Raw genomic sequence first — 26,204 nt, forward strand, 5'->3', positions numbered from 1 at the left:
AATTGATTTCTTTTTTAGAAGAACCTTTCATGAAAAAAACTAAGTTGAGTTCTTATGTATTGGTTCTTGGCTCCTAGACTACATTTAGTCAACTTGCAGAAATAAGCTATGTTGTTAACCCTTAATATGAAATACTATGTCGTATATCAATTAGATTGATAATCTTTTCAGCTAAATGGTAATAATTACAATTAATTATTTGATTACAATACAAATTATACATGACACCAACATTTTTAAGTGTTAATATATAATAACATTTGTGTTTATAAGATAGTTACCACTTTGTTAATGTTATTATAATTCCACTTAAAGAGATAGAAAGAGGAATAGTTTTACTTTTCAGTGTTTACATTGGCCTATTTCTTATAAATAACAGTTTAACACAACAAATGTTAACCATTTTGTAAAATTATTATTGTTTGGCAGTAAAATTTTAGAATGAAAAATAATTGTATCATGTAATACTTACACTTGTACTAAGATATTTAGACCAGTGAAATCGCAGTATGTTTAGTAATGGCATCTCCCCTGTTGTCCACGGTTGATAATAAAACAAATTCCATTTAGTTAACTGATGTTATTACAAAATAATCCTCATTGATACGTCAATGCTACTGATCGGGGTTGTATAATAATTGGCAGGTTTAATGATACAGATTTTCTAGGGTCAAATTTAATATTTTGTAAAATTTGATTATTAACTTAAGTCCTAAATGGTTTAACTCTGTTTCTGATTTAAAATTAACTTTTGGAGTTTTATTGTTATTTGGAACAAATTAAAGATGTTATCTGGTCTGTCATTTTAAAGTTTCCTTGAAATCTTGAAAACATTTGAATATTGAGTTAGTAAGTATTCTTATTGTTAATAATTATTGTTGACCACTTTTTTCATTTATGTTATTTATGTACATTTTTATCATTTAATTGACATACACAAAATTCTGACTTGTTAATTGGGTACAAAATAAAAATAAAAAAGCATATTGATTGTACATTTTAATTGAAATAAGTTTATCAGTGAACTTAACTTTTTTGTTCATATTTTTTAATGTGTTTGCTGTTATAAAACAGTCTCCTTATTAAATCCATACTATAAGAATAGTTTCTTCTTTGCATATTTTTCACTTTTTATTTTGTTGTTTTACTATTACTTAAAGCATTTTTTGTTTAAACTTTCTTATTGACGATGGTGATGTGAGAGAATAGTAGGAAAAGATATAACGCGTTTTGAGGATTAAAATCTACTCTCTTGTTCAAGTGTCAAAACCCTATTATGGTAATGGATTGCCTCTCAAAGGTTTAACTGATACCTTTGATACTAATACACTCAGTGTGTGTGTGTGTGTATTGTGTTGTTTGTGCTCTTTGTTCCTGTGCAGTGACATTGCATTAGATGCGTTAAGTGATGTCAATAAACAAAGTTTTAAAATATCTGAATATTTTAAAATATGTGCTGGGGATAGCACAAGCTTGTATTAGTGGATAGTCTAAGCTCTTGCTTAGTTCTAGCGTTCTTGTAGTCCAGTGGTCTTGGCATCAAGTAAAGAGGACAGTATAAAGATAAAGATAAGAGACTGGACATAGGTATTTTTTGTGAAGTTGGCTGGTATTGGACAAATCCATAGCACCTGCAGTGGCTAAGGCAAAAACAGTAAAATAAAGAATGTCTTATTTTACGAGGTGAAGAAAGAAGCGTGGCAGTTAATCGGTGAAGAATATTTTAGTGCTGCCGGAAATCCTTTTAATTTTTATACATCTATTGAAATTTTTCCAAAATATCAGTGCAATATAAAAAAGGACTGGAATCAGAAGCAATGGGGATTTTTTTTGTATTACTTGAATAAAACAACACTTTCTATAAAGTGGTTGATAAATATAATGCAGATTGTAAACAGAAAAAAATCAGAAAGAACAATAAAACTGTTTTGTAGTATGAAACTTGAAACAAAGGAATTATCTCTCCCTAAACTACAATATGTTGTGCTGCTTTAACAATTCAGAAGTAACAGAATAAATGTGGATTCTTTGCAGTTGGAGAAAGTGAAAGAGACATTTGAATAAAGCTTTACTCAGACTGACAATAGAATATGTTCCTTTATTAAATTTGTAATTTGGTTGTACTTCAATTAATTTACTCTGTTCACACATGTAATAATTACAAACAATAAATATCAAACAGCAATAAAATAAGAACAGTTTATTGAAAGAAATTGAATTGAATATATAATTAATCTAAGTGTATGTATACATTCACTTTTAAAGTACTTGCTATCTCGGCAAGTGCTTTCTTCTCTTATTCACTTGAAACAAAGCCCTTGACAAAAAAAACAAATTTTTAGCAGATGCTTGTTGTTGTTAAGCACATTCACTTTTAAAGTACTTGCTATCTCGGCAAGTGCTTTCTTCTCTTATTCACTTGAAACAAAGCCCTTGATCAAAACAAATTTTAAGCAGATGCTTGTTTTTATTTATATTACCCAATGGAGTAATTCTCTCCAGTCTGGACTTCATGCTGTTGGTGTACCATTCAGGTATCACTTAAACCCCTGAGTGGCACCTTTTTACTTCATAGTTTTTTTATGTATTGGGGGCACCTAAAAGATAGGAGAGATTTTGATCCTTGAAACATAGTACTTTGTTTTTGTAATATATAACAATGACAAGTGTCCAAATCTTTATTACCATTTGATGTTTAGTAAGAAATTTTATTCCTTCAATCTTTAAAAAAAGAGAACTTCCAATCATATTATTTTTTTACATTTTGATAATTACTTATCAAACTGTATTTGAAAATAAAGCTGTGAATTCAAACACACTGGATAAAAAAATTAAAATGTAAAGTATATTCATATATTTCTAAACTCTCGAAATAAAATAAATATAGTACAACACAGAAACTTATACTAAATTATAAGACAAACTGTATAGATCAATATTATATAACAAGTGTATATATGTTACCTATATCTGTTATCTTATCTCTCCATATCAGCCACCTTATAAGGTCACAATGTTCAGGTATCTTCACTCTGTCCAAAAGTTGATCTTTGCAATAGAACTGTGTAGTGTAACAATACAATTCTACAACTATAGACAGGGTGGCATTTATGAAATTGAGAAGTAAAGCAGGAAAGAAATGTTACCAAATTTACAGATTGATTCCATCAATGTCTTTTGATACAGGGAATGGTGAGCTATAAATGTTGGACTGTAAAGTAACACGAATACAGTACATCCAAAGTAAACAAGTTGTTGATTTGGGAAACATTTAATGAGAAACATAGAAATAATTATGCTGAACTAAATAAAAATTAATAAGAAGACATTCATACAGCGAAATATATGACTATATTGGTGCCAAGTATGAGCATGAAAATAAACAAGGGATTCTGGTTAATATAGATAGCTTGGATATGAAGGTAGCTGAAAACCACATCGTCCTTGAACTAAATAAACGCTCTTTATAGAGAATGAAGGTTATATACAATGAAAAACGTATTATTTACAATTGTGTTGTACTTATACTTGATATTTTGCCTAGAATGTATTTTTTTTCTGCAGACCAACAAGCACAATCGATAAGAATAGAAGGAAGAATACTCATATTGTGACATTACTATGTGACTGACATAGTAGAAATTGGCAGACATAAAAGGCACATATATGACATAAATAAACTATGCATTTTAAAACAATCACTCAATCTTAAAAGTTAATTCACTATAAAAATATATCAGTATTCTTAAAACCATTAGTTAGCACACTGAAAACAACACACATTACTACTTAAGTTTAACAACAACAAAAGTTAAGTTATTGCATGTTCACTTGAACTTATTTAAAAGTAATTTAATAACTAATATCATTCTGTGCAGCTTTAACTTTGGTAATTGCTGTGAAAGAACTGTAACATTTGACTCGAGCAGTGACTGGATCCCTGTCTAAAGGGAAGTTGACATTTCCTTCTTTGTAGTCTCACATTTCAATCAGGTCGGGGCTGTTGCTCTGTAAACAAAGTCAATATTGTAATTGAACAACTACTTGTTTCTTGTAGGTCAATGAAAACATAATGTAAGTCTAATAAATTGGAATACTTCACAAAAATACTTGGCTAACTGAATACTTAATCCTGTAAGACAGAAGAAACTTTGTGTATTGATGCTGATAATGAAGGGTGTGTTTACAATAAATACATATTCAAACAAGTGTTCAACTGCCTTCAATCAGTGAATTATGTGCTGACACAGAATACTGGTCACAATATACATCAGTACAATCAGGGAGGTGATGTGCTGACACAGAATACTGGTCACAATATACATCAGTACAATCAGGGAGGTGATGTGCTGACATAGAATACTGGTCACAATATACATCAGTACAATCAGGGAGGTGATGTGCTGACACAGAATACTGGTCACAATATACATCAGTACAATCAGGGAGGTGATGTGCTGACATAGAATACTGGTCACAATATACATCAGTACAATCAGGGAGGTGATGTGCTGACATAGAATACTGGTCACAATATACATCAGTACAATCAGGGAGGTGATGTGCTGACACAGAATACTGGTCACAATATACATCAGTACAATCAGGGAGGTGATGTGCTGACACAGAATACTGGTCACAATATACATCAGTACAATCAGGGAGGTGATGTGCTGACATAGAATACTGGTCACAATATACATCAGTACAATCAGGGAGGTGATGTGCTGACATAGAATACTGGTCACAATATACATCAGTACAATCAGGGAGGTGATGTGCTGACATAGAATACTGGTCACAATATACATCAGTACAATCAGGGAGGTGATGTGCTGACAGAATACTGGTCACAATATACATCAGTACAATCAGGGAGGTGATGTGCTGACAGAATACTGGTCACAATATACATCAGTACAATCAGGGAGGTGATGTGCTGACATAGAATACTGGTCACAATATACATCAGTACAATCAGGGAGGTGATGTGCTGACAGAATACTGGTCACAATATACATCAGTACAATCAGGGAGGTGATGTGCTGACAGAATACTGGTCACAATATACATCAGTACAATCAGGGAGGTGATGTGCTGACAGAATACTGGTCACAATATACATCAGTACAATCAGGGAGGTGATGTGCTGACATAGAATACTGGTCACAATATACATCAGTACAATCAGGGAGGTGATGTGCTGACAGAATACTGGTCACAATATACATCAGTACAATCAGGGAGGTGATGTGCTGACAGAATACTGGTCACAATATACATCAGTACAATCAGGGAGGTGATGTGCTGACATAGAATACTGGTCACAATATACATCAGTACAATCAGGGATACTGGTCACAATATACATCAGTACAATCAGGGAGGTGATGTGCTGACAGAATACTGGTCACAATATACATCAGTACAATCAGGGAGGTGATGTGCTGACAGAATACTAGTCACAATATACATCAGTAAAGTTTTTGAAAATAGTTATTAACTATTTTATCGGATTGTTTATGGAACTCTGTCTATTTCTATTGTAGATAAATTGATAAAACTACCACCCTAACTCTTTTGTCAAAGTTCACAGGACACACAAAGACTTTTATGCCATAATTCAGTGTCAATTACACAAGAGCACGATTATTATCAGAATAATAATAATTGTTATGAATGATAATTATTTTCTTAAAGACATGGAAAGTCCAATGTTCAACCAATAGTGTAGCTTTTAAATTTTTATATTGTCTCAGACTGAGAATCTTATACTCAAAATGTATAAGAAAATTATTTCCAAATTCAATAGCCATTATTGCTTAGTATTTAAACCTTAACCTTAGAAGTGTTATACATCACTATAAGTATATATCTCTCCATTAAGTATGTACATAATGTAATCTATCAAGGAACCTCATCATCAATATAAATATTTTCAGGAGAGCTAATTTTGTTATTTTAAGATAATTACAAGATGTAATATAAATCCATTAAGATCATGCCTGCTTGTCATATGCTATTACAGTTCTCTAGATTTTTCCCTGACTGGAAATTTGTACTATAAGGTTAACATTGTATACTATATCAAGTGAAGAATAGTATTTTAACACTTTCTGTACCATATCCGGTTATTGTAGACTGTTGTGAGGTTAAAAAAAGACTCTCTCATGCCTGGACATTACTGTACAGGTAAGCTGTATACCTGTATTACTACTTTACACAGCAAAATTAAATAATAACATAACTGTCTTATATCCAAACACGCATATTTACAATTCCAAAGTTTGTCAATTTTTCAATAATTTTACTCTTTTATTAAACTTTTTCTGCAGTTTTCATGTATACCAATATCTCATATTTGATCTGTTAAAGGATAAGATCCATTTCTTTGGTCCAGTTACATATAGAACAGCTACAAACAGCAATGATAATTACAAATCATTGTGTACAGATAGTTGTTGCTTATTATATTATTTCAGAGGATAAATATTGTTCTACCAGTAAGCCTGTACAGCCTATACTCAAATTAAATTAATTGCAATATGTTTTGATTGAATAACAAAACCTTTATCTAATTTGAAAAAAAATAGCTTTACACATGCACTTAAAATTGAATTTTAAATTATACTGAACACAGAGCAGTTTTTTTGTTGCAAAATAAATTATGCAGTTACTATGTAATCAGCATTGTAAACAGTTTTTTTTTATCTATTCAACAATAATGTAACCAGAGCTAGTATTCTGATAGAAACAAAAATCTATCTTGAAATCCCAGAAAAATAAATCTACACGAAGAAAATTGATACAATTTAGCCAAGGTTTCATACAACAATCTTTTGAATACCTTATGTTTCCTATATTTTAAAAATCAACAAATATTTTGGCGTAGGAACTAATTTCTTTGTTGGAACTGTCAAGATATACTTAAATGGACTACTGGAAAAAGTTGCGCATTAAAAACGTGAAATATTAATATAATTCATCATTATAATGGCTTTCTTAGGGTACCTTGAGAACAAAGTGTCACAACAAAGGATGGGTTATGTGCTATTGCCCAACAGCCATTACAGTCAGTTATTACTTTTTTCCCTGACATTCTCTGCGGGAGTATTAGTAATGGGAAAACTATTTATTGAATGTAATGAGCACTATTTCCAGTAATCCATTAAGGTGAGTCTTATTAATTTTCCAATACCAATTTCCCTTCTTATCCAGAATCCTTCACCATGATGTTTAAATTTTAAATTTTGGGATTTATATACAATATATACAGTTTTATTTAGAACTTAACTGGAACATTTCAGTTTTAAAATATCTTATTTTGCTTTATATATTACATTTTTTGAAACCAACCACAATATAATATATCTGGATTATATTTAAAGTTTTTTAATGTAATTGTAAACTTAAAATATCTCATTTTTAAATACTGTATAACCTTTATTTAATGAAAATACATGGGAAATCATACATCTTCAAACTCATGTGAAAGTTCCAAAAACTTACCTCAATCTCTCTACAGATGAACTTAATCTTCTTGTTATCAACCTCCAAGTCTGAGGTGATGAGGTTAGGACTCTTGTTATCACTGATGAGACCAACCTCCTTGATCTCCTCAAGAATCCGGTCCAGGGTAGTGACTAGATGATCAGCGTTGGCCACCGTGAACACCATCGGTGGCTTCAGCTTGAGCACATTACGGTCTGGCCCGTCCGAGCTCACCAGTATATGTTCTTCCTTCATCCTACTCAAACCAAAAGATAGATGTTTTTAAGACTAGATCTGGTAGTGTGATTTAGTAATACAGCTACGTGCAGGTGAAGGAAACAAGATTTTTCTGGACATTTCCCAACACTAATACAAAAAATCAGTAACACTACGCAGACCTGTTTTCATGTATATTCTTTGGTTATGTTTTAATAATTAGTGTTTTGTTTTTAAGTGCATGTTTTAGAGATAGTGTGCATGAAGATGAAACACAAAATGGTTATTGTGCATGTCACAATGCTCTGGTAAGATTTGTTAATTTTAACCTAGATTCTAGTAGATGTGTTTGGCTAGTTATCCACCTAATAAAGAGATCAGATTATAGATCTCAAAACATAGTGTAACTGATATTTTTGTATCACTAAAAGATGGAAAAATTCTGTTTCCTTAACCATCCTTCCATTATAAAATATAAACTTTAAACTAAGAGTACTTAGAGGTGACATTCTGAGATCAGAATTGTTAATACACTTTGACTCTTGATTCTACAGTCTATTCTCTTGAGGCAGGCCAGTGATTCAATAGTCTAAGACATCATACTTTGTATATAAGTTGGAGAAAACACAGGCTCAAATCCAGTCTAAAGGTGGAATACTTTTCATTAGTAATCTCTACAGTACAGTATTAACTCCAGTGACTCATATATGAGAATTGTTTCATTGTAATTATATAACTAATACACATCCAATCACATTTTAGCTTTTTCAACATTATTATTGATTATTCAGAAAAAATTTAATCAATTAAATATTGAAAAAAACGTAATTGTCTGTATGAGTATTATTAAATCTTTCACATGGGACATTACAGTAATATTGCTCTCATGGGTAAAAATAAATATTGTTTCACTACAATGTGCTCTTAAAATTGTTTAATCTAAATTAACTGTTACTTTAATACCCTTTTCAAACAGTATACAACCATTTCGTATTTGATTTCTGAATAGTTCTGCACCATTATGCTGTTCTTAAACTTGTATAACACAGATATAGTGAAATTTCATGGTGTGAATATGCTTAATTTATTTTTAAGCCCGTGATAAAAATTACTTTGTTGAGAGCTACGTACCATACCTGCAATAATGCAGTTAGATGCAATAGCATCTCACACAACATAAACAATATTCTATTTGCTGTCCTCCCCAAAACGTTTAAAAATTATTTTTATTTCAATGGAAGTTTAATCTTGCTCATTCCCTTTATAAAATTGTTGCACTGGTTTCATTTTCTGATTGTAGGCCAATAAATATTCTATCTGTACTATCTAAAGGCCTCAAGTGAGTTGTTCACTAACAAATCACTGACTATCTGTTATCTAACATCATTTTAAATTAGTACTACCAATCTGGTTTGCAAATTAATCTCAGTACAAAAACAGTAAAGGTGATTGATGACATTACACTTGCATTGGATCGTAGGCCTGATATGATTCATAATCTTTAGGCAATAGAGAACATAAACCATTAACTATTGTCTGCCAAATTAAGTACAGTATAGTAGGGTATTCTGACCATGTAATTAATATGCTGAGTTCTTATCTGTAAAAGATGTGCACTGTTTGAAAGGTTGATAGTATGACTTTGGACTGTGAATTTGTTACTTGTGGAGTGTCACAAGATTCAATCATCTGTCATGTACTCTCCGAGCTTAGTGTGAATGACATTCACTCTGTACTCAAATACTATAAATACCACATGTATGCTGATGACTTTCAAATCTGATCATACTTATAAATTCACACTATTAATGGATGCATCGGCAACATCAATAACATTAAAAATGTTATAACAATGGCAACAAATCTTGATCTTAGCTTTAACCATATAAAAAACCAACTATATTAAATTTATTACTCACTTGTACAATTCCATTTTTTTTTTGTATGGAGCTCTTTCTATGCCAGTGGCAATTAAATTTACTATCAAATAGATGTTTTTAAACCAGGAATTGAATATGTGATCTCTTGATAAGAGAGCTTTAATACTATTACAACAATGAAATATTAATAGAAGCTTGTTAATTTTAAGAATGTAGAAGCCATATTATGATAACGTAAGAATTATTGGCAAACATGACACCAGATGACAGTGGAGTATCCAGCACCCTAATGGTTAATACGGGTTGGTGTTGAACTAAAGCTTGATTTCAACTTGGACTATGATATTTGTATTTGATATTGATGTAATTCACATTTATTCCATTTTCAGAAACCACAATAAAGACCTTTACCGGATTATATTTATCCCCTCTTAACTAATTCACTTGTTCTTTCACATTTCAATTACTGCAACTCAGTGATCAATTGTATAACATTAGTGCTGGATAAAAACTGCAGAGGATTCAAGTTTTTTTTCTGGTTGTATTATATTTAACTTTTAAGATGGGAGCAGCACATAACATAATATATTCAGTCTAACATTATTTTTAAATTAGAAGAAAACAGATCTATAAAAATTCTAACTCAAGCTCTCTTAATATTACACAATCTAGATTCCAAAATTATTTTTCTAAATATTTATTTCATCTGTGGCTGATGAAATTGTAAGAAGCACTTGGTCTGGCTCGTACGATATATTTTGAGAATGTCTCATTTCAGGACTACAGTGTTTGATAAATACTTATAAAAAAGGGGGTTTTCTACCACATTCAATTCAGAGTTGATCCCGATTTATGAGTGTCAAGCAGTTACCTGAGTTTGAGGAGCTGTGGGACGACCCTGATGAAGGGATGAATAATGTATATGTGAATAAATTAATCTCTCTAACAAGCATTTCTACAATGTTGAACCTTATAAAACGGACTCAATTTTATAAAGTTCAGTTTTATATCAGTCACCTAAATAGGTAAAATTTTGTTTGAAGTACATGGACACCAGGCATGAATATTACATCACTTGTGTATTCCAGACCTTTTACAAACCTTAACACCACCCACGTTTGGCCATCTTTACCTTGGTAAGGTAAATCTTGGAAACATAAATTCCTCGATTGCGCAAATTTGTATGCACACTTTTTTAAGATTCTTGTTATCCAGTTTACATTGCACTTTACAAAATTAGTGGATTCATCTGGGTAGGGTAATCACGTACAAGTAAACATTCTCAACTTCAATGCGATAGGTTCAACTAATAAAAATTAAAGAAATAATACAGATAAAACACATGTTGAAATTTTGTAATCCAATTCATGTTGGGCATACAGTAGTTGAAATGTAAGTTTGCATCTACTTTAAAATATACAGCAGAAATGTCAAGGAATCATTGTTCACAAGGATGTTGAACTTAGCTTACAGATAGCATTGGTTGTGGAGATCTTGATCCGATTATTTTTCATCTCCTTTAACTCGTATCAATGTTTGCTACTTATTAAGTTTTTCCCATGTTAAAGCTGAAAAATAGATTTTTCGTTTATTTTAAATCAAAACTTTACTGACCTGGACACAATATGCTGGGCCTCAGCGGTGGCTGGAATCTTCTTGATCCGATCAGTAACTAACTCGATTCCTACAAAAAGTCCGACTCCTCGCACATCCCCTATCAGCTGATGCTTGCCCATGAGCTGGCGCAGAGAGTTGAGCAGGTGGTTGCCCACCTTGGTGGCATGATCACGCATGTTCTCCCTCTCTATCACTTCCATAACTGTCTTAGCCACTGCACATGATACTGGATTCCCCCCATACTGTAACCATGCCAGACAATACTGTCATTAAGTTTGTAAAATACTATTGTATTTTAATGTATAAAAAAACCATAAATTATTGCTAAACATTGAAACTTTGCTTATAAGTCCAATACATGATCGTAAAATAATCTATTTTCATAAACAGTTACGTTTTTCAATAATATTTGTGGATAAATTGAGATTTACTCCTGTATATTTAATTTGTTTGTTCATAATATTCATTACAAAAGTATTTTTGTACAGTTAATAACAATCTCAATATTTGTATAAATAAATTCATCAAATTTTCTCTATGAAAAGTGACAGTGAGAATTAATTTAAACTTCACAAAACTAACTTTCCTCCAACTTTATTTGTTGACAATGAAAAGGCATTCATGTAATCCATGTTTACAATTTAATTACATGCCAGGCAATGACATTTTACCATCACATTCCAGAAGTGAGATACAACCTGATATAAGTTTTTTCAGGTAGCACATGTACGAGAACAGTAGAAGAAGAGAGGGAAACCATCATAACAAAGTCATTCTAAAAGAATCATACTTAAAAAGGGTTTGATCAAGAAGAACTGAAATCGAAGTCCATTTCCCTTATTACTGTACACAGTATAATAAGTACTTACGGTGTTGAAGTATTCAATGCCTGTGTTTTTGAAACTTCTAGAGATCTCCTTGGTTGTGATGACTGCTGCCACAGGATGTCCATTACCCATTGACTTCCCTGCCACAGGAGACCATTGGAGACAACAATGGTGGGAGTGGGAAGGACAATGGTAAAGGTGATAGTGACTATATTTAACCTCAGTATCTTATAAAAAAACTTGTTTAAACATGGTAATTTAATTTTAAATTATAATACAATTTAGAAAGTTTATTTGGTAGTTTAAGTTTATGTTGTTACTCAAGTTTAATAATTTTTAGTAACTACATTTACCAATACATCAGGATTTTAATTTCTCTTATACTTCTCAGGCACAATAAATATAATGGAAGTTGCACTCTGGAACATTCAATATGATTGTGCCTAAATTACAGTACTTACTTCCTTTCCTTTCATCATTTATCTACAAGTTATTTCAAAAAATATTCCAAATATGAGAAAAATATATATACAACAATTGTTAGAGTTATACTTTGTTGAACTAAACATAGCTATGCCTCTAAAAATATTATTTACTAAACATCCAGTTTCTATCATGCCTCTTCAATAAAGTTACCATAAAATTATGGAATTAATTTAATAATGATGAGCTAGAATTGTTTCATAAGTGTATTTAATCTAACAGATCTTAAAATATAACCCTGGTGAAGAAGAGGATAAAATTGTTTGTATTACTGTCTTTCTCTTTGTTACTGAATGCACCAAGTATGAACATAATTTGCTCCAGTTTTTTATGAAGGTAAACACCTCATTATTAAAGAATTATAGATCAAATTCAAATACAATTTTCACATGTCTATCAATATACGAATCATCTCTCAGGTACACATTAAATTTCCAACAAGTGAACATGTGCATTTCCTTGTATTTGTTACATTGAAACATAGCAATGTATTGGATATAAAAATGTACCATTAGAACCTCAAATTATGAGTTAAAGTTACATATACAGAGTATAATCCGATTATAGCGTCGCCCCCACTTGCAGCGGCCCGCCAACGTTATAAGCGGGAAATGTTATACCTGAAAGTTCGGAAAAAACGGGTAACGGTGCTCAGGCTTGCCATGCTCTCCTCCGAGGTTACTGGACAGGGAGCATCCTCGGCGTCATCGTTACTCTCGGTGTTCTCCACTTCCATGGCGTCGGCGATATCGTCTAGACTCAGCTCCTCGCACACCTCCACATCATCGTCATTCCTGACGAAGGCGTCGAAAGATGGAGTCTCACCGTCGTCGCCGACAGCGCTGAGCATGCTGCAGACGTCTTGCCACCTTGAATTAAGAGACGTCTTGCCCCCTCCCTCCGCACCCCCACGCTCCTTCTCCGATCGCAACCCTTTGGCGGCGAGATTCTGGCGGCGCGAGGGTACGTCATGTCAAAAGTGGCATTTCTCTCACTGAACTGCATAAAAATGCTTTCTCAGGACAACTGAAAACGTTATAAGCAGTCGAAATGCAGCCGAAACCGTACCTTAAACGCGGATAAACGTAATAAGTGGGGAAACTTTATATGCGGCGAAACGGGGTCTGGTTTTTACCGGGGTGGCGCTATTCCAACTTTTAAGCGGGCTAACGTTTTAAGCGGGCGACGCTATAACCGGCTTATACTGTATTTTCTCTTCTTTATTGAAACAACCATTAACTTAGCAGCTGTTGAAAATCAGGTTGGCCATGCTGTGATTGTAAACTGTTCAATTTGATTAGTCAGCAAGTGGATGTATACTGTGGTAGTGTCTTATTTTATAACTGTACTTTATTATAATACTTAAAGAATATTACATTATTTGTGACATGTTTCAAATAATGATTATTCATTGCTTGAATTAATGTAATTATTGTAGTAAAAATTCATTAGTGATATAATTAAATACAACTACACAACAACTTAATAAATTTTAAAAAGTTGTTTTGTATTTATAGTGTATTTGTTGCAGGGTTTGAAAAGTACCTATATATGTATTTGAATTACTATAAAAACTGTAGTTTTTGACACTATTTAATTTTAAATCAAAAAGGTCATCTACAAATTTGTATTTTTTAAATAATTTCATCCAAATCATGGGTGTCCCCTTTATATGTATTTTAAGACAAATCTACTACTGAACAAATAAAAACATTATTGTTTTATAAACTAAACATAATAGTCTGTCATAAACAAAAATTTTATTTCATTATTCGAAAAATTATACATAATATTATTTGTGTTTCTTTTTGACAAAGACAGTTACTTAAAATTAACTATCATAGATCTCCAATATCATGTGTCTTATTAGTTATGTTCTATTTATTACAAATTATTTAAGAGTTGTAAAGTAATATACAAAATCAGATTTTTTATTTTCTACAGGGTAAATATATTTCTGAAGTACAGTCCCTCTTTAAAAATGTCTCTTTACAAATTTGTTCATAATCAAAATACATTTACATATTCTTTTTGCCAAAATAATGTGTAAAAATAATGATATTTAACATAATATATCTTCTATTAATATTTTTATAAAGGTAAATTTATGAAATATTTTTATTCAATATTAAGAATTGTTCCACCCACAAGAAGTGAAAATAAGTGCCAGTTTCAGTGTTAAAGTAAGACAAAAAGAATACAAATTTTGTTTTTAATAATATTAATTTGTTTAGTTTTACATAAATACCATGATCCAATAATACTTTTGAGTACGATAAACAACCAAAAATAAAATAGTACTATAACACTGTGTTTTATTCAATTTTCAAAAACGTAATTGGGAGGATCAATTGTAAGACAGGGCCTTATGGCCCTAAATTCACCCTCTTGTACATTATGATTATGATACAAATAAATTCTATTGTCTTGTCTTGTAAAAGTAGTATATTAGTAGAGGAAACTCACCAACAGTAACAATGTCGGGGATGATGTCTTCACCCTGCAACTGAAAGGCCCACCAGTGCTTGCCAACACGTCCGAATCCGACCTGCACCTCGTCTGCGATGAACAAAGCTCCAGCCTCGTGTACGTGCCTGAGAATCCATCAGTCAGGTCATAAATACAAGTATGCTCTTGGCTGTTATACTACACAGACTATGGTGAGAGGGGAGACACAGTACCTGACAACATGCTTGAAGTAATTGGCTGGGGGGATGATCTGGCCACCACAGCTCTGTAGACTCTCAGCAAAGAATGCACTCACTGTTCGCCCACTGTCCCTCACCTTCTTGATCACATGTTTTACATCCTCGGCATATTTCTTCCCCATACACTCGCCAGGGTAATCCCCTTCTCTGTACTTGCCCCTGTACACATCAGGGCATGGTACCTGTTCAGGACAAGGGCATGGATCTTGTTATCAACTATCAATCAATCAATCACATCATTCTGTATTCATACAAGTACATTGATATACAATGAATAGAGTCAAATGACATCATTAAAAACATACTACTAACTAACAGATACTGCTGTAAAACTGTATTTTAAAATAATTTGTCATGCCATAAAATCCGGTGGACATTTCAAATTAATTCTTGTGAATTTTGCCGTAGTATTGGGTAAACAATGTTTAGCATGCAATTAATTGTTATTGGATGGCGTGAAGAGGCTGAGGCTTCTATACACTTCACCGTTTTAGAATTATTGTGTAACTATGGAAAATGGTGCAGAATAAGATAATGTAATGTGATAGGCGTGCCTTATACCTTCCATATCCAGCAGGTTACAGCAATTATAAACACCAGTGAAAAACCTTTATTATACACACAGGTTTAGGAAAGCTTTCAGATGCTGGTTGAGAGATTATCAGTTTTTCCTCCCTTGTATTCTTCTGGCTTCACTTTTCATTACAGGCCATTCATCTGATGTAAATATATTTGACACAAATATTTGCCCTTTCCGCCATCCAAATGACTTTGCTGCCATCAATTTATTAGAGTAGCCAAAAGAGTTCTTGGTTTGTGACATTATGAAAATAATTAGTGTCTTTCTCATAATTTACAGAGAAAAATTTTATTTCATTCTATTTGTCTGACTAGACAATTTTATTAAGTCAGAGCTTATTTGTTTAGGTCCGAACACAATGTAAAAATTTAATTTAAAAAAATACATAAATATATTGTTATATTTTTTTACTAATATAAGTGCACAAAATATACTTAAAATGTTTTTGAAGTGAAAACTTCTTTAGGCGCGTTGAGCGTTTTGGTAGAGGGTAAAATCCTCGGTTCGCGTCACCGACATGCTAATGATACTAACCTGCACGAAAAAGTCAGTCTCGCTGTGTTTTTTAACCGTAGACTTGGCCGCGGACTACTAACCTGCATGAAAAAGTCAGTCTCGCTGTGTTAAAACTGTCCCGGCGGAGTATGAAAAACAGACTGCGAAAATCAGTGACCTTTACGGCTTCCTCTCGCGATTTAAAAGTGAAGCCAATGTCGTACAATTCTGTAAGATGCGTCAAATTAAAGCTCTTAATATTGGCAATCTATTGGTTACATTTTTAAATATTAAAAAAATTTTGAAATAATTTTGATTATTGTTTACATTTTACATAGCGTTTACAATGACAAGAAAAAAGTAGTAAGCGAGGATTTTTTTTTATTTTTTGGTCAGACAAAATTTGTCAGCGAGAAAGTTGTGTGAAAAAAGATGAATTTTTTTTTTGTAATTTATCATTTTTTTTATTGGAAGTTTAGTTTAGCCTGTAGTAGCGTATGAAGTGATGAGTGAACGTTTCTGCCGGAACTGTAGTTGGCGCATTGGCTCACTGATACCGTATTAACTCAATAAATTAGTTTATTGTGCAATAAAAATACCTTTACGAAAGAACCAAGTTAATTTAACTAATTTATTAGTTTTAAAAATATTGTGGGTTTAATTGTTATTGCAATTATATACTTTATCCGTAGCAATAACTGTATTATTTACAACGGTGTTCAACTCACTGTTGTTTACTCACTTGTATTCTATGTTTATTAATATTTAACCTCTTCATCATGAAATGAGTATTATTACGGTATAAGATTTATCTTACTAGCGTGGTAAAATAGATTTCTAGTTATTTGATAATATTTTTTCGTGGATTTTAAAATTGGAAAATTAAAAAAATGTTATAATAATTTTAGATTTTATGAAATATGTTCATTTATTGTTTTTATTAAGATAATTGTATATTAATTATTTTTTCAACCACTTTGTATTTATATTTTGTTCATGATTTGTTTAACCCATCATATGTAACTAATAAATAAAACATAAAAAATTTCATATAATTTTTGCATATAGTTTTAATTACTCTCAACTTAATAGTTCCGTTTTCACTTCTATCGGCAGTCCCACGACTGCTACTGTTTTTTTTATTTACAAGATATTCTAATGACATCATCTTATACTATAGCAGTTTTCAAGTATACTACTATGCTTGGATTCATCAAGTTATAAAAAAATTGTTTATCAAAGAAGGATCGATTTATTGGAAGGAATGATTAAATGTGTGAGTTTGTCTATTCTTCATTGCCACATAAATATCTAATTTACTGTCTAAAATCAAATGTAAAACCCAAAATAAAAAATATTTCTCGGTTATGAGAGGGTAACATAATTGAGGTTTTTACAAGTTTTGGAAAATTATCCCACTAATATAATATTATAAATGCGAAAGTTTAAATGTTTGCATATTTGGATGTTTGGAGGTTTGTCCTCGAATCACGCTGAAACTGCTATACGGATTGTGCTGAAATTTGGAACAGGTATAGCCTCTGGTCTGAATTAACATTTAGAGTGCTTTTTACCACCCAAAACACATCGATTTCACCAAATAAAGTCGAATTCAAATTGAAAAATTAGTTTGTTTACATTAGAATGTTATGATGAGAACGAAATGTAATGACATTTCATAATTCAAATTAAACTGGCACTAAACAGCTGTTGACAGCCATAATTCGAAAAACTTTCTGAAACATCTGTTTACATTGCTAATGAAAATAAAAAGATAATGGTGGGCGACTTATTATGCCAAATCTTTGCGTTTGTTTTGTCACAAAACTTTTAAAGTTGAGTTAAAGAAGTGAAAAATCTGAAAATACATCGAGTCTAGTATCACTACTCGGTATTTTCATTATCTGTGGTCTGAATGGATGTTTTCACGCCTTTCTGTAAGTATATTTTTATAATTATTATCGAAAAACGCAGTAAAAAGTGTGCACCTTGGTTAGAAGAAAAACTTGCTGGAATTACTTTCCCGCTCAGACTTTTTCTTTGGACCCAAAAAGTAGAAAAAACTTGATTTAAGGAAAATATCTGTGTAAATGATAATTTCATTTTTTAGTGATTTTTTTATTGAGTTAATCTCTGCCAGTATGAAAGCAGAGCTTATACACAAAAATATGAACAAAAACTAAATTTTTGTTTTGATACATTTTATAAATGTGAATTAAAATGTTATGAATATTATTAATAGGTACACAAGTTCTACTTTAAATATGCCAAAGAAAAGAAAATCAGATTTGTCGCAAAGCTCAAGACAATCTCTTTCTAAAAAAAAAAACTCGAAGTCAGGAAACCTCTGATGGATTTAAACTCGATAGACTATGGTTAAAGACATGACATTGGCTCAAAACTATTATTAGGGGCAGTCCATTAATCACGTGATGATTATTTATTAGTTTCAGTATTCTAATAAATAATATACGCTCTTTGTTGGAATTGTTTTTTTTCAGCTGAATGTACCAAATTTTTTTGTTATAAATTTATAGAATAAAGGAACCTGTTTTTTTTACTGTGATTTATAAATTGAAAAGACTGATTGTGTGCCATTCCCTGAAACTGATTCAGTTCCTGTTTGTAACTAAGTATTCCAATATCGTAACTGTCAAGCTGTGATTTAGTAATGAAAATATTATTTTATATTGTTAATTTATAAGAAGATACATTATATAAAAACTTAAAAGTGTTAATATTATAATATGTTTCACCTTAAATTCTTACAGATTTAGTGTTATATCTTGAGTTATTTTTAAACATTCCGAACCGAGTAGTTTAGGATACAAATGATACTTATTAAAGATGATTTCTAAAATATTATGATAAATGTAAAAAATAATATTTAAAATATAAAATTTTGCTTTAATTAAGTATGAAACTAAACTTATATAAGCGATTTAAAACACGACCAATACCTCAGTTTGTCTGTGACCACCTGTGATAAGTGCTCAAAATGTCAGGTTTAATATATAAAATATAACGAGCGTAAATCCAATTACAGTATTTTCCTTTCAATATTATTAAAATTGTAATTTATGTTGTAATTAAGTTTTAAGGACCTTTCTTTAGCAATCCATTTTGCAGACGCCTTTCCTCTAAGTATTTCTTTTGTTGCTGTTACCATTGTTAATATAAGTAGGCATTTGACAACTAGCTAAAAATATGTTTAACAAGGATTTAAAAAATATTAAATTCATTTAAACTTTTTAACTGACTTTTTAATTATATACAAAACATTTATGCCCCCTTTCTTTGTTCCATATAGGTAGGTACTATGCGGGCGAAGCCGCGGGAAAAAGCTAGTGGCCAATATATTACAAAACTCTTGTCCATTTAATTGTGATACCTAAATAAGATTCCATAGGTTTTTGAAAGATGAATGTTGACAAAATAGATACAAATTTCTTATTGCACTTAACTTTATTAGTTTTAAGTTCTAGTTTTTTCATAACAATTACAAGATTATAAAAAGGGTATGAAATTATACATTGACCTTATTCATATTATTAGGATATCTTCTCTACATTAAAGTGTCATTTTCCATTTACTGTTTGAGTGAAGACAACATTGGACAGTATTAGGATATTAGATTGCATTATAAATACATTTTATTTAAAAATTATGTTCTGCAGGGTTTATTGCCACAATACCCAGTTTTTTATTGTCCTACATATAGATGTCAGTATGTTTTTGCAAAACATCTGGCAGATCAAGGACAATCTCAACAGATTTACACAGAAGTAAAGTATATTGTAATTCAATCAAATACTTATGTAAGTTGGCAGTTGTCCATGATCTGCCAGACATTTTGCAAACTTGGATGTAAATAGATCTACATTGAGAGAAATAAAAAAAACTGTGTTGTAATAATAATCCCTGCAGAATAAAAAGTATATAAATGTTATATGAATATTAATTTTTTATGTAAAATGTGTTCCTATCACAATCTTATTTCCTAAGATTATCCAGTGTTGCCTTCACTCGTACTGTATCTGGAAAATGACACTTTAATGTAGGGATGAGATCTGAGTAGTATGAATAAGTTACAACAGTACAAAGCACAACATATGATTTCCTATTACTTCTTGTAAAATAATGATGTTATTGATATGAAAAAGTACAAGGTTGATTAAAAAGTAATAAAGTAAAGTGGAAAAAAATTGCTATCATATTATCTGTATGAATATAATAAATAATAAATAACATTTTATAACTTATAAAAAATATACCTGTATATGCTCTTCCAAGTAGTTAAAAAAAATAAGAATAACTGAAAATCCAGTGATCATGTTTTAATTTTTGAGTTCTCAGAACCCTTCATCAGAAACACAACGATTTAATAAAACATAGAAACAGAACCCAAACCAAGAATTCAAAACATAACCAAAAAAGAATTTTAGCAAATGCTGTATGAAGAATATTTGTAAATGTTTATATACAACTTAAAATGTATATAAGATGGAAAAAAGAATCACCTTAGGTTCTATTCATCTGGTTACCTTGATTTTAAAATTAATGGATGTGTGATTTCAACATTTTAAATGAGTCAGATTAGTTTTTTATTGAGATTTGGGTGTAAATGGTAAATTCCTTTTAGGCTGAAGCAATTTTCCAATTTATTTTAAATGTGTTGAATCACATGAGTAGATAATAGTCTCTCAAATTTTGATAAACAATATTTATTCACTGTTTATTTACTTTTGTCTGTACTGTTTTCTTTTATATTTTATACAATTTATGCACCTGAAGATGGTTTTTACCGAAATATAGTGCCAATTAAAAAAAAAAAATATTTGTACGGTAATTTACTAAAAATAATAATAAAGCCTCTAGGCATCAACTCTCAAAGTAAAAGCAAGTAAGTCTATTGACACTTTTATACACCTTTTTAACGTCTTGTTTTGTTCATTTCAATGTTGCCTTTTGTGTGTTTCATATATTTCTGTTAATATTACTGTTACAGACTCTTTTTCTGTGCTTTCTTAATTTGTATTTCAAATTGCATTTCAATTTATAGGTATGTTGTTTAAAGTTATAATATTGAAATAGTTTGACTTTAAACTCGAAACCAAAAAGTATTTCACGTGACCAGCATGACATCGAACAATGAAGAATTAAAAAATTTCTTATTGAATCAGTTCCAATATCACACAGCAAAACTAGCAAAGTGTTATTTACATTTTCTATATTTAGGTGCTTGTTTAAGTCTAGGTGTCCCCAACGGCCTCACAGTAAAATTTCCTTTATCAGGAATACCAAAGTACATACATGATTCAATAAATAAAATTGCAAGAAGCACTAACATGTCTTTGACATCAACAGTATATGAAATGTACAAAATTAAGGCAACCATACACAGTAAAAAATTAATGAAGATTACAAAACGTTTTACATCAAGTTTTCCAAATCAAATAAACTTAATAAATAAAATTACCCTAGAAGCAACACGTTTCATGTCTATTAAAGCCAGTGAACATCTTAATAAAATTAAAAAGCTTCAGATTGATTATGCAAAAAAAGGATGTTAATCCAGATATTAATTGCGAAGAATAAGGTAAATGTGAAATAATTAAAATGTGTAAAAACACTGAAGAACAATCTAACATTATTCCTTCCCTTGATATGCTTTCAAACCAAAGCGAAAGTAAACTAAATTTTGTGAATTTATCAAAATATGTCTTGAATAATGATGAAGTCGATGTGATATCTAAAGGACTTAATTTTGCACCCACACCAATATTCGATCATATGAAACTAGTTTCGGATACATTGGAATTTGCTAATAAAGTTAGGATAAAACACTATTTTTCAAACAATCCTACCAAATTACTCTGCACTGAAAACAGAATTGATGAGTCACTAATTAAGTTTAAATCTAAATCTAGTTGGGAAGCACCCAAACTAAGTTCCAATCATGCTCTTGAACAATTTCTCAATATTGTCATATCTAATATAGCTGACCCTAATTTTCCTGAATTTCTTCCGAAAACCACTAATATTGATGACAAACAAATAACAGCCATAAAATCTTTACGAAAAAACAAAAAAATAATCATTGTTCCCGCAGATAAAGAAAATACTACGGTAATAATGAATACAGTTGATTGATTATGTGTCAGAAATAAACATACAATTAAGTAGGTGATGAAGATACATGTAAAAAACTGGACAAAAACTTAACAGAACAGTTCTATTCCAACGTTTCAAAATATTAAAATGAAAATGGTGAAAATTAAAATCTATCCAAAAGTTCAATAGCTTTAATGATACCACAACATCCAAAGTACACCAGTCTTTTACACTCTTCCCACATTGCACAAGAAAATTATGCCACCATCAGGACGTCCAATAGTATCTTCTTGTTCATCACCTACAGAAAGGATTTCTGCATATGTGGATCACCAACTACATGACTTTGTCCAAAATCTACCATCATTCATAAAAAATTCAAATGACTTTTTAGATAAACTTAAAAATGTACCCCAATCTCTTCCTAACGGTGCAATATCAGTCACTGTTGATTTCACTTCTTTATACACAAATATAGAACATGATGAAGGAATTGAAGCTGTAACATACAATCAAATACAAGTTGACACAAAACCTAGTTAATTTGTTACAAAATTAATCCATTTTGTGCTTACAATGAATTGCTTCCGTTTTCAAGATACATTTTATTTACAACAAAAAGTCACAGCCATGGGAACTCGTATGGCTCCATCATATGCCAATCTTTTCATGGGAAAACTAGAAACAGATTTTCTCAACAGTCAAAACTACAAGCCTATATTTTGGAAACGTTTTATTGATGAAATTTTTTTTTATTTGGACACATGAGAAGCATAATTTTACAAAATTTTTAGAACATTTAAACCATTTTAGCAAATTAAAATTCACATTTGAAACGTCTTCAACATCAGTCAAATTTTTAGATATGGAAGTATTTATTGAAAATGGACATTTTAAAAGCAAAATAAACGTAAAACAAATGAATAATATGGAATATTTAAACTATAACAGCTGTCATCCAGTTCATATCAAGAGAAATATACCAAAAAGTTTAGCTTGCAGAGCTCAAAAATTATGTAGTAACACAACTGACTTGGAAAAATACATTGACGATATAATGAATACATTCTTGAGAAGAGGTTATCCAAGAAAATTACTCAAAGATATAAACTTAATGTAAAGAAGAAAACACTATATTATAAATTTGAAACAGTGATCCAAAATAGTTCAATATCATCCAGGGCATCACAAAATTAATAATATTCTTAAAATAGCATTTAATACCTTACAAAATTCTAGTTCAACTAATGATATTTTTAAAACAACCCCTAGAGTAATCTTTAAAAGACCTACTATTCTTAAAGATGTATTGGTCAAACCTAAATTACCAATGAAAAAGCAATACAAAAACAAAAAGGATCACATCCATGTAATAAACCAAGATGTTTTATTTTTAAAATTTTACCAAATTCTCAAAATTCACTAGTAGCAAAACAAGCAAGGCGTATCCTATCATTGGCAACTTGTCCTGTGAATCTAAAAATGTGATTTACCAAATTCAATGTAAAAAATGTCCAGCAGATTATATTGGCTCAACAACAAATACCTTGAGGACAAGAATGACAGGACACCGATTTGATTATAAACACCAAGAAAACTGTCATCACTCATGGTCTATATCAATGAAACTTTTGAAAATACATATTCAGTCAAACCTATTTGGCAAGTACATAAAAATTCAAACCCAATTTACCTCAGAACAATATAACAAGCACACACCAATTGGTTTTAAAGAGCAAAATTCCACATGGACTCAACATTAGATAACCAAAAACATAACCAAAAACATCTAAATTTGAAATCAACATATGGAATAATTATTTAGTTCATGTTATCTGTATTTAATATTATTTATTCACTGTTTATTTACTTTTGTTTGTACTGTTTTCTTTTATATTTTATAGAATTTATGCACCTGAAGACGGTTTTTTACCGAAATATAGTGCCAATTAAAAAAAAAAACATTTTATTTGTACAGAAGTTTACTAAAAATAATATATATACATATGCTATAGTACACCTCATATGCAATTTTCTATGGTTTGTAAAATGTTTGGGTTATATATCTTTTTAGAGTATTCAAGTATTTCAAACATGTTAAAGGCTTATTATGTAAGCATCAAGTTAATAGGTATATTACCTTACATATGACTTATTTTTAAAACCATTAGAAATAAAAGGAAATATATTTAGTCATTTATAGATAATTTATATGATATAAATTGTCAACTTCTAAGCTAAAAACAAAAGCTGACATCCTCAGAGCATGTTTGTTGTTCTGTGTATGCAATGCACCGATATGACATACACCGGAACAGGTATAATGCATTAGAGGGATCAAGTACAGAGCTTGTACGTTTGTAATACAAAACAAACCCAGAGGACCCTTGAGACATTACCATTTTAGATCACTTTGGGAATTAAGTGGGTTTTGAGATATGTTTTCACATCTTTAATATGGTAATGGACTAATTCTAAGTTGTGGAATGATTATCAGTGCATATTTAGTTATTTCTTTTGAAACTTACAACATGAACCCAGTCAGGATGCTCATTCCCATGGGTCTTGTAAGGTGAGATATCTATCAGTGAGGAGAGGTGACCATGGTAAGCACTGGAACAAACAATACATGATTACTGCTTTGTGTCATAATTGTTCATCTTCATTGACAAAGAAATTACATTAATTCACATAAAGCATGATAAAAAAATTATGTAAATGAATATTATTAGTTTCTTTGAGAATTTACTACGTACATCTGCTTTCTTTCAGTCTATTGAATTTACAATATTATACTGATTAAATTTAAATACATTTTAATTGCCTCTAAAATGTTATTATATTACAAATCATCATTCTAGATTTTACAGTAGATATGTAATCTTAAATTGGCAAATTTTTAAATAATATTCTTGTTACATTCATTTTTGAAACAAAATGTGTTAAAATTCTATTATCTGTCCTAAAAACTGTTTTCTACGCTAAGTATTGAATTAGAAATGTAAACTAAGAAAAACAGTTTTTATGATTGATTATGATTATCATAATTAGAAATTATTTCTGTATTAAAAGAGTTTACTATTAGACAACACATGCCGTTAAACATCAGTGTGGGCTGCGGCAGAACTAAATGTGCTGTCTCACATTGGTTGCAACAAACAAAAAGCAAGGCTTATCTATCATCGCTACCTTTTAAGTAACAGATCAAAACTCTAGAAGTTGTGTTCATTAATGCCTTATCTATCGAACTAAAAAAATATTGTAAATTCACATAAAGGTAACTTATATTAAAGGTTTAAGTTTGGGGAACAGATAATAAAATTTTACTCCAAAATGTTACACTACATGTTAATAACAATTATTGTTCACAAATGTAGCTGTTAAATATTGTATAAAATATTCTTCACATACAAATACTTGTATAATATACAAAAATTATATAAAAAATATGGATATAGTTTATAAACACATTACTAATTTTTACATCAGCAAAATTATTATTTAATATAATAAACTATGAACTAAATCTTACAAAAACCATGCACTACTTCCAGTTGAGTTTTAAAACCGTATTAATACCCAACTCATATTGTTAATTTATAATGTATAGTGAAAAATATTTTTGTTTATCAACAAATATCATAATTATATAACAAACAACTACAAGTAATGTATAACATTTCAGAAGATAAGAAATATGTTGTTACAATGTTATGTTCTACTTCTTTATAATCTGAGCATAGGTAAAGTGAGCATAAACAACATGTAAGCTCTATTTTATCCAAATAGATAA

General features: G+C 30.6%; 1 protein-coding gene across 4 annotated transcripts in view; it reads right to left on the bottom strand.

Moving 5' to 3' along the window:
• Positions 1–2,839: 2,839 nt before the first annotated feature.
• Positions 2,840–26,204, bottom strand: part of LOC124359196 (5-phosphohydroxy-L-lysine phospho-lyase) — a 177,089-nt gene continuing 153,724 nt past the window's right edge. For all 4 annotated transcript variants that reach the window (XM_046811746.1, XM_046811747.1, XM_046811750.1 and 1 more), the window contains 7 exons: positions 24,940–25,024; positions 15,196–15,404; positions 14,981–15,108; positions 12,074–12,171; positions 11,202–11,446; positions 7,510–7,747; positions 2,840–4,008 (listed from right to left, as the gene is read on the bottom strand). In XM_046811746.1, coding sequence (XP_046667702.1) covers positions 3,979–4,008; positions 7,510–7,747; positions 11,202–11,446; positions 12,074–12,171; positions 14,981–15,108; positions 15,196–15,404; positions 24,940–25,024 — 1,033 coding nt within the window. In that variant the 3' untranslated portion in view covers positions 2,840–3,978. The remainder of the gene's footprint in view (positions 4,009–7,509; positions 7,748–11,201; positions 11,447–12,073; positions 12,172–14,980; positions 15,109–15,195; positions 15,405–24,939; positions 25,025–26,204) is intronic.

The sequence above is a fragment of the Homalodisca vitripennis genome, chromosome 4, assembly GCF_021130785.1.
Source record: "Homalodisca vitripennis isolate AUS2020 chromosome 4, UT_GWSS_2.1, whole genome shotgun sequence".
Taxonomy (NCBI): Eukaryota; Metazoa; Arthropoda; class Insecta; order Hemiptera; family Cicadellidae; genus Homalodisca; species Homalodisca vitripennis.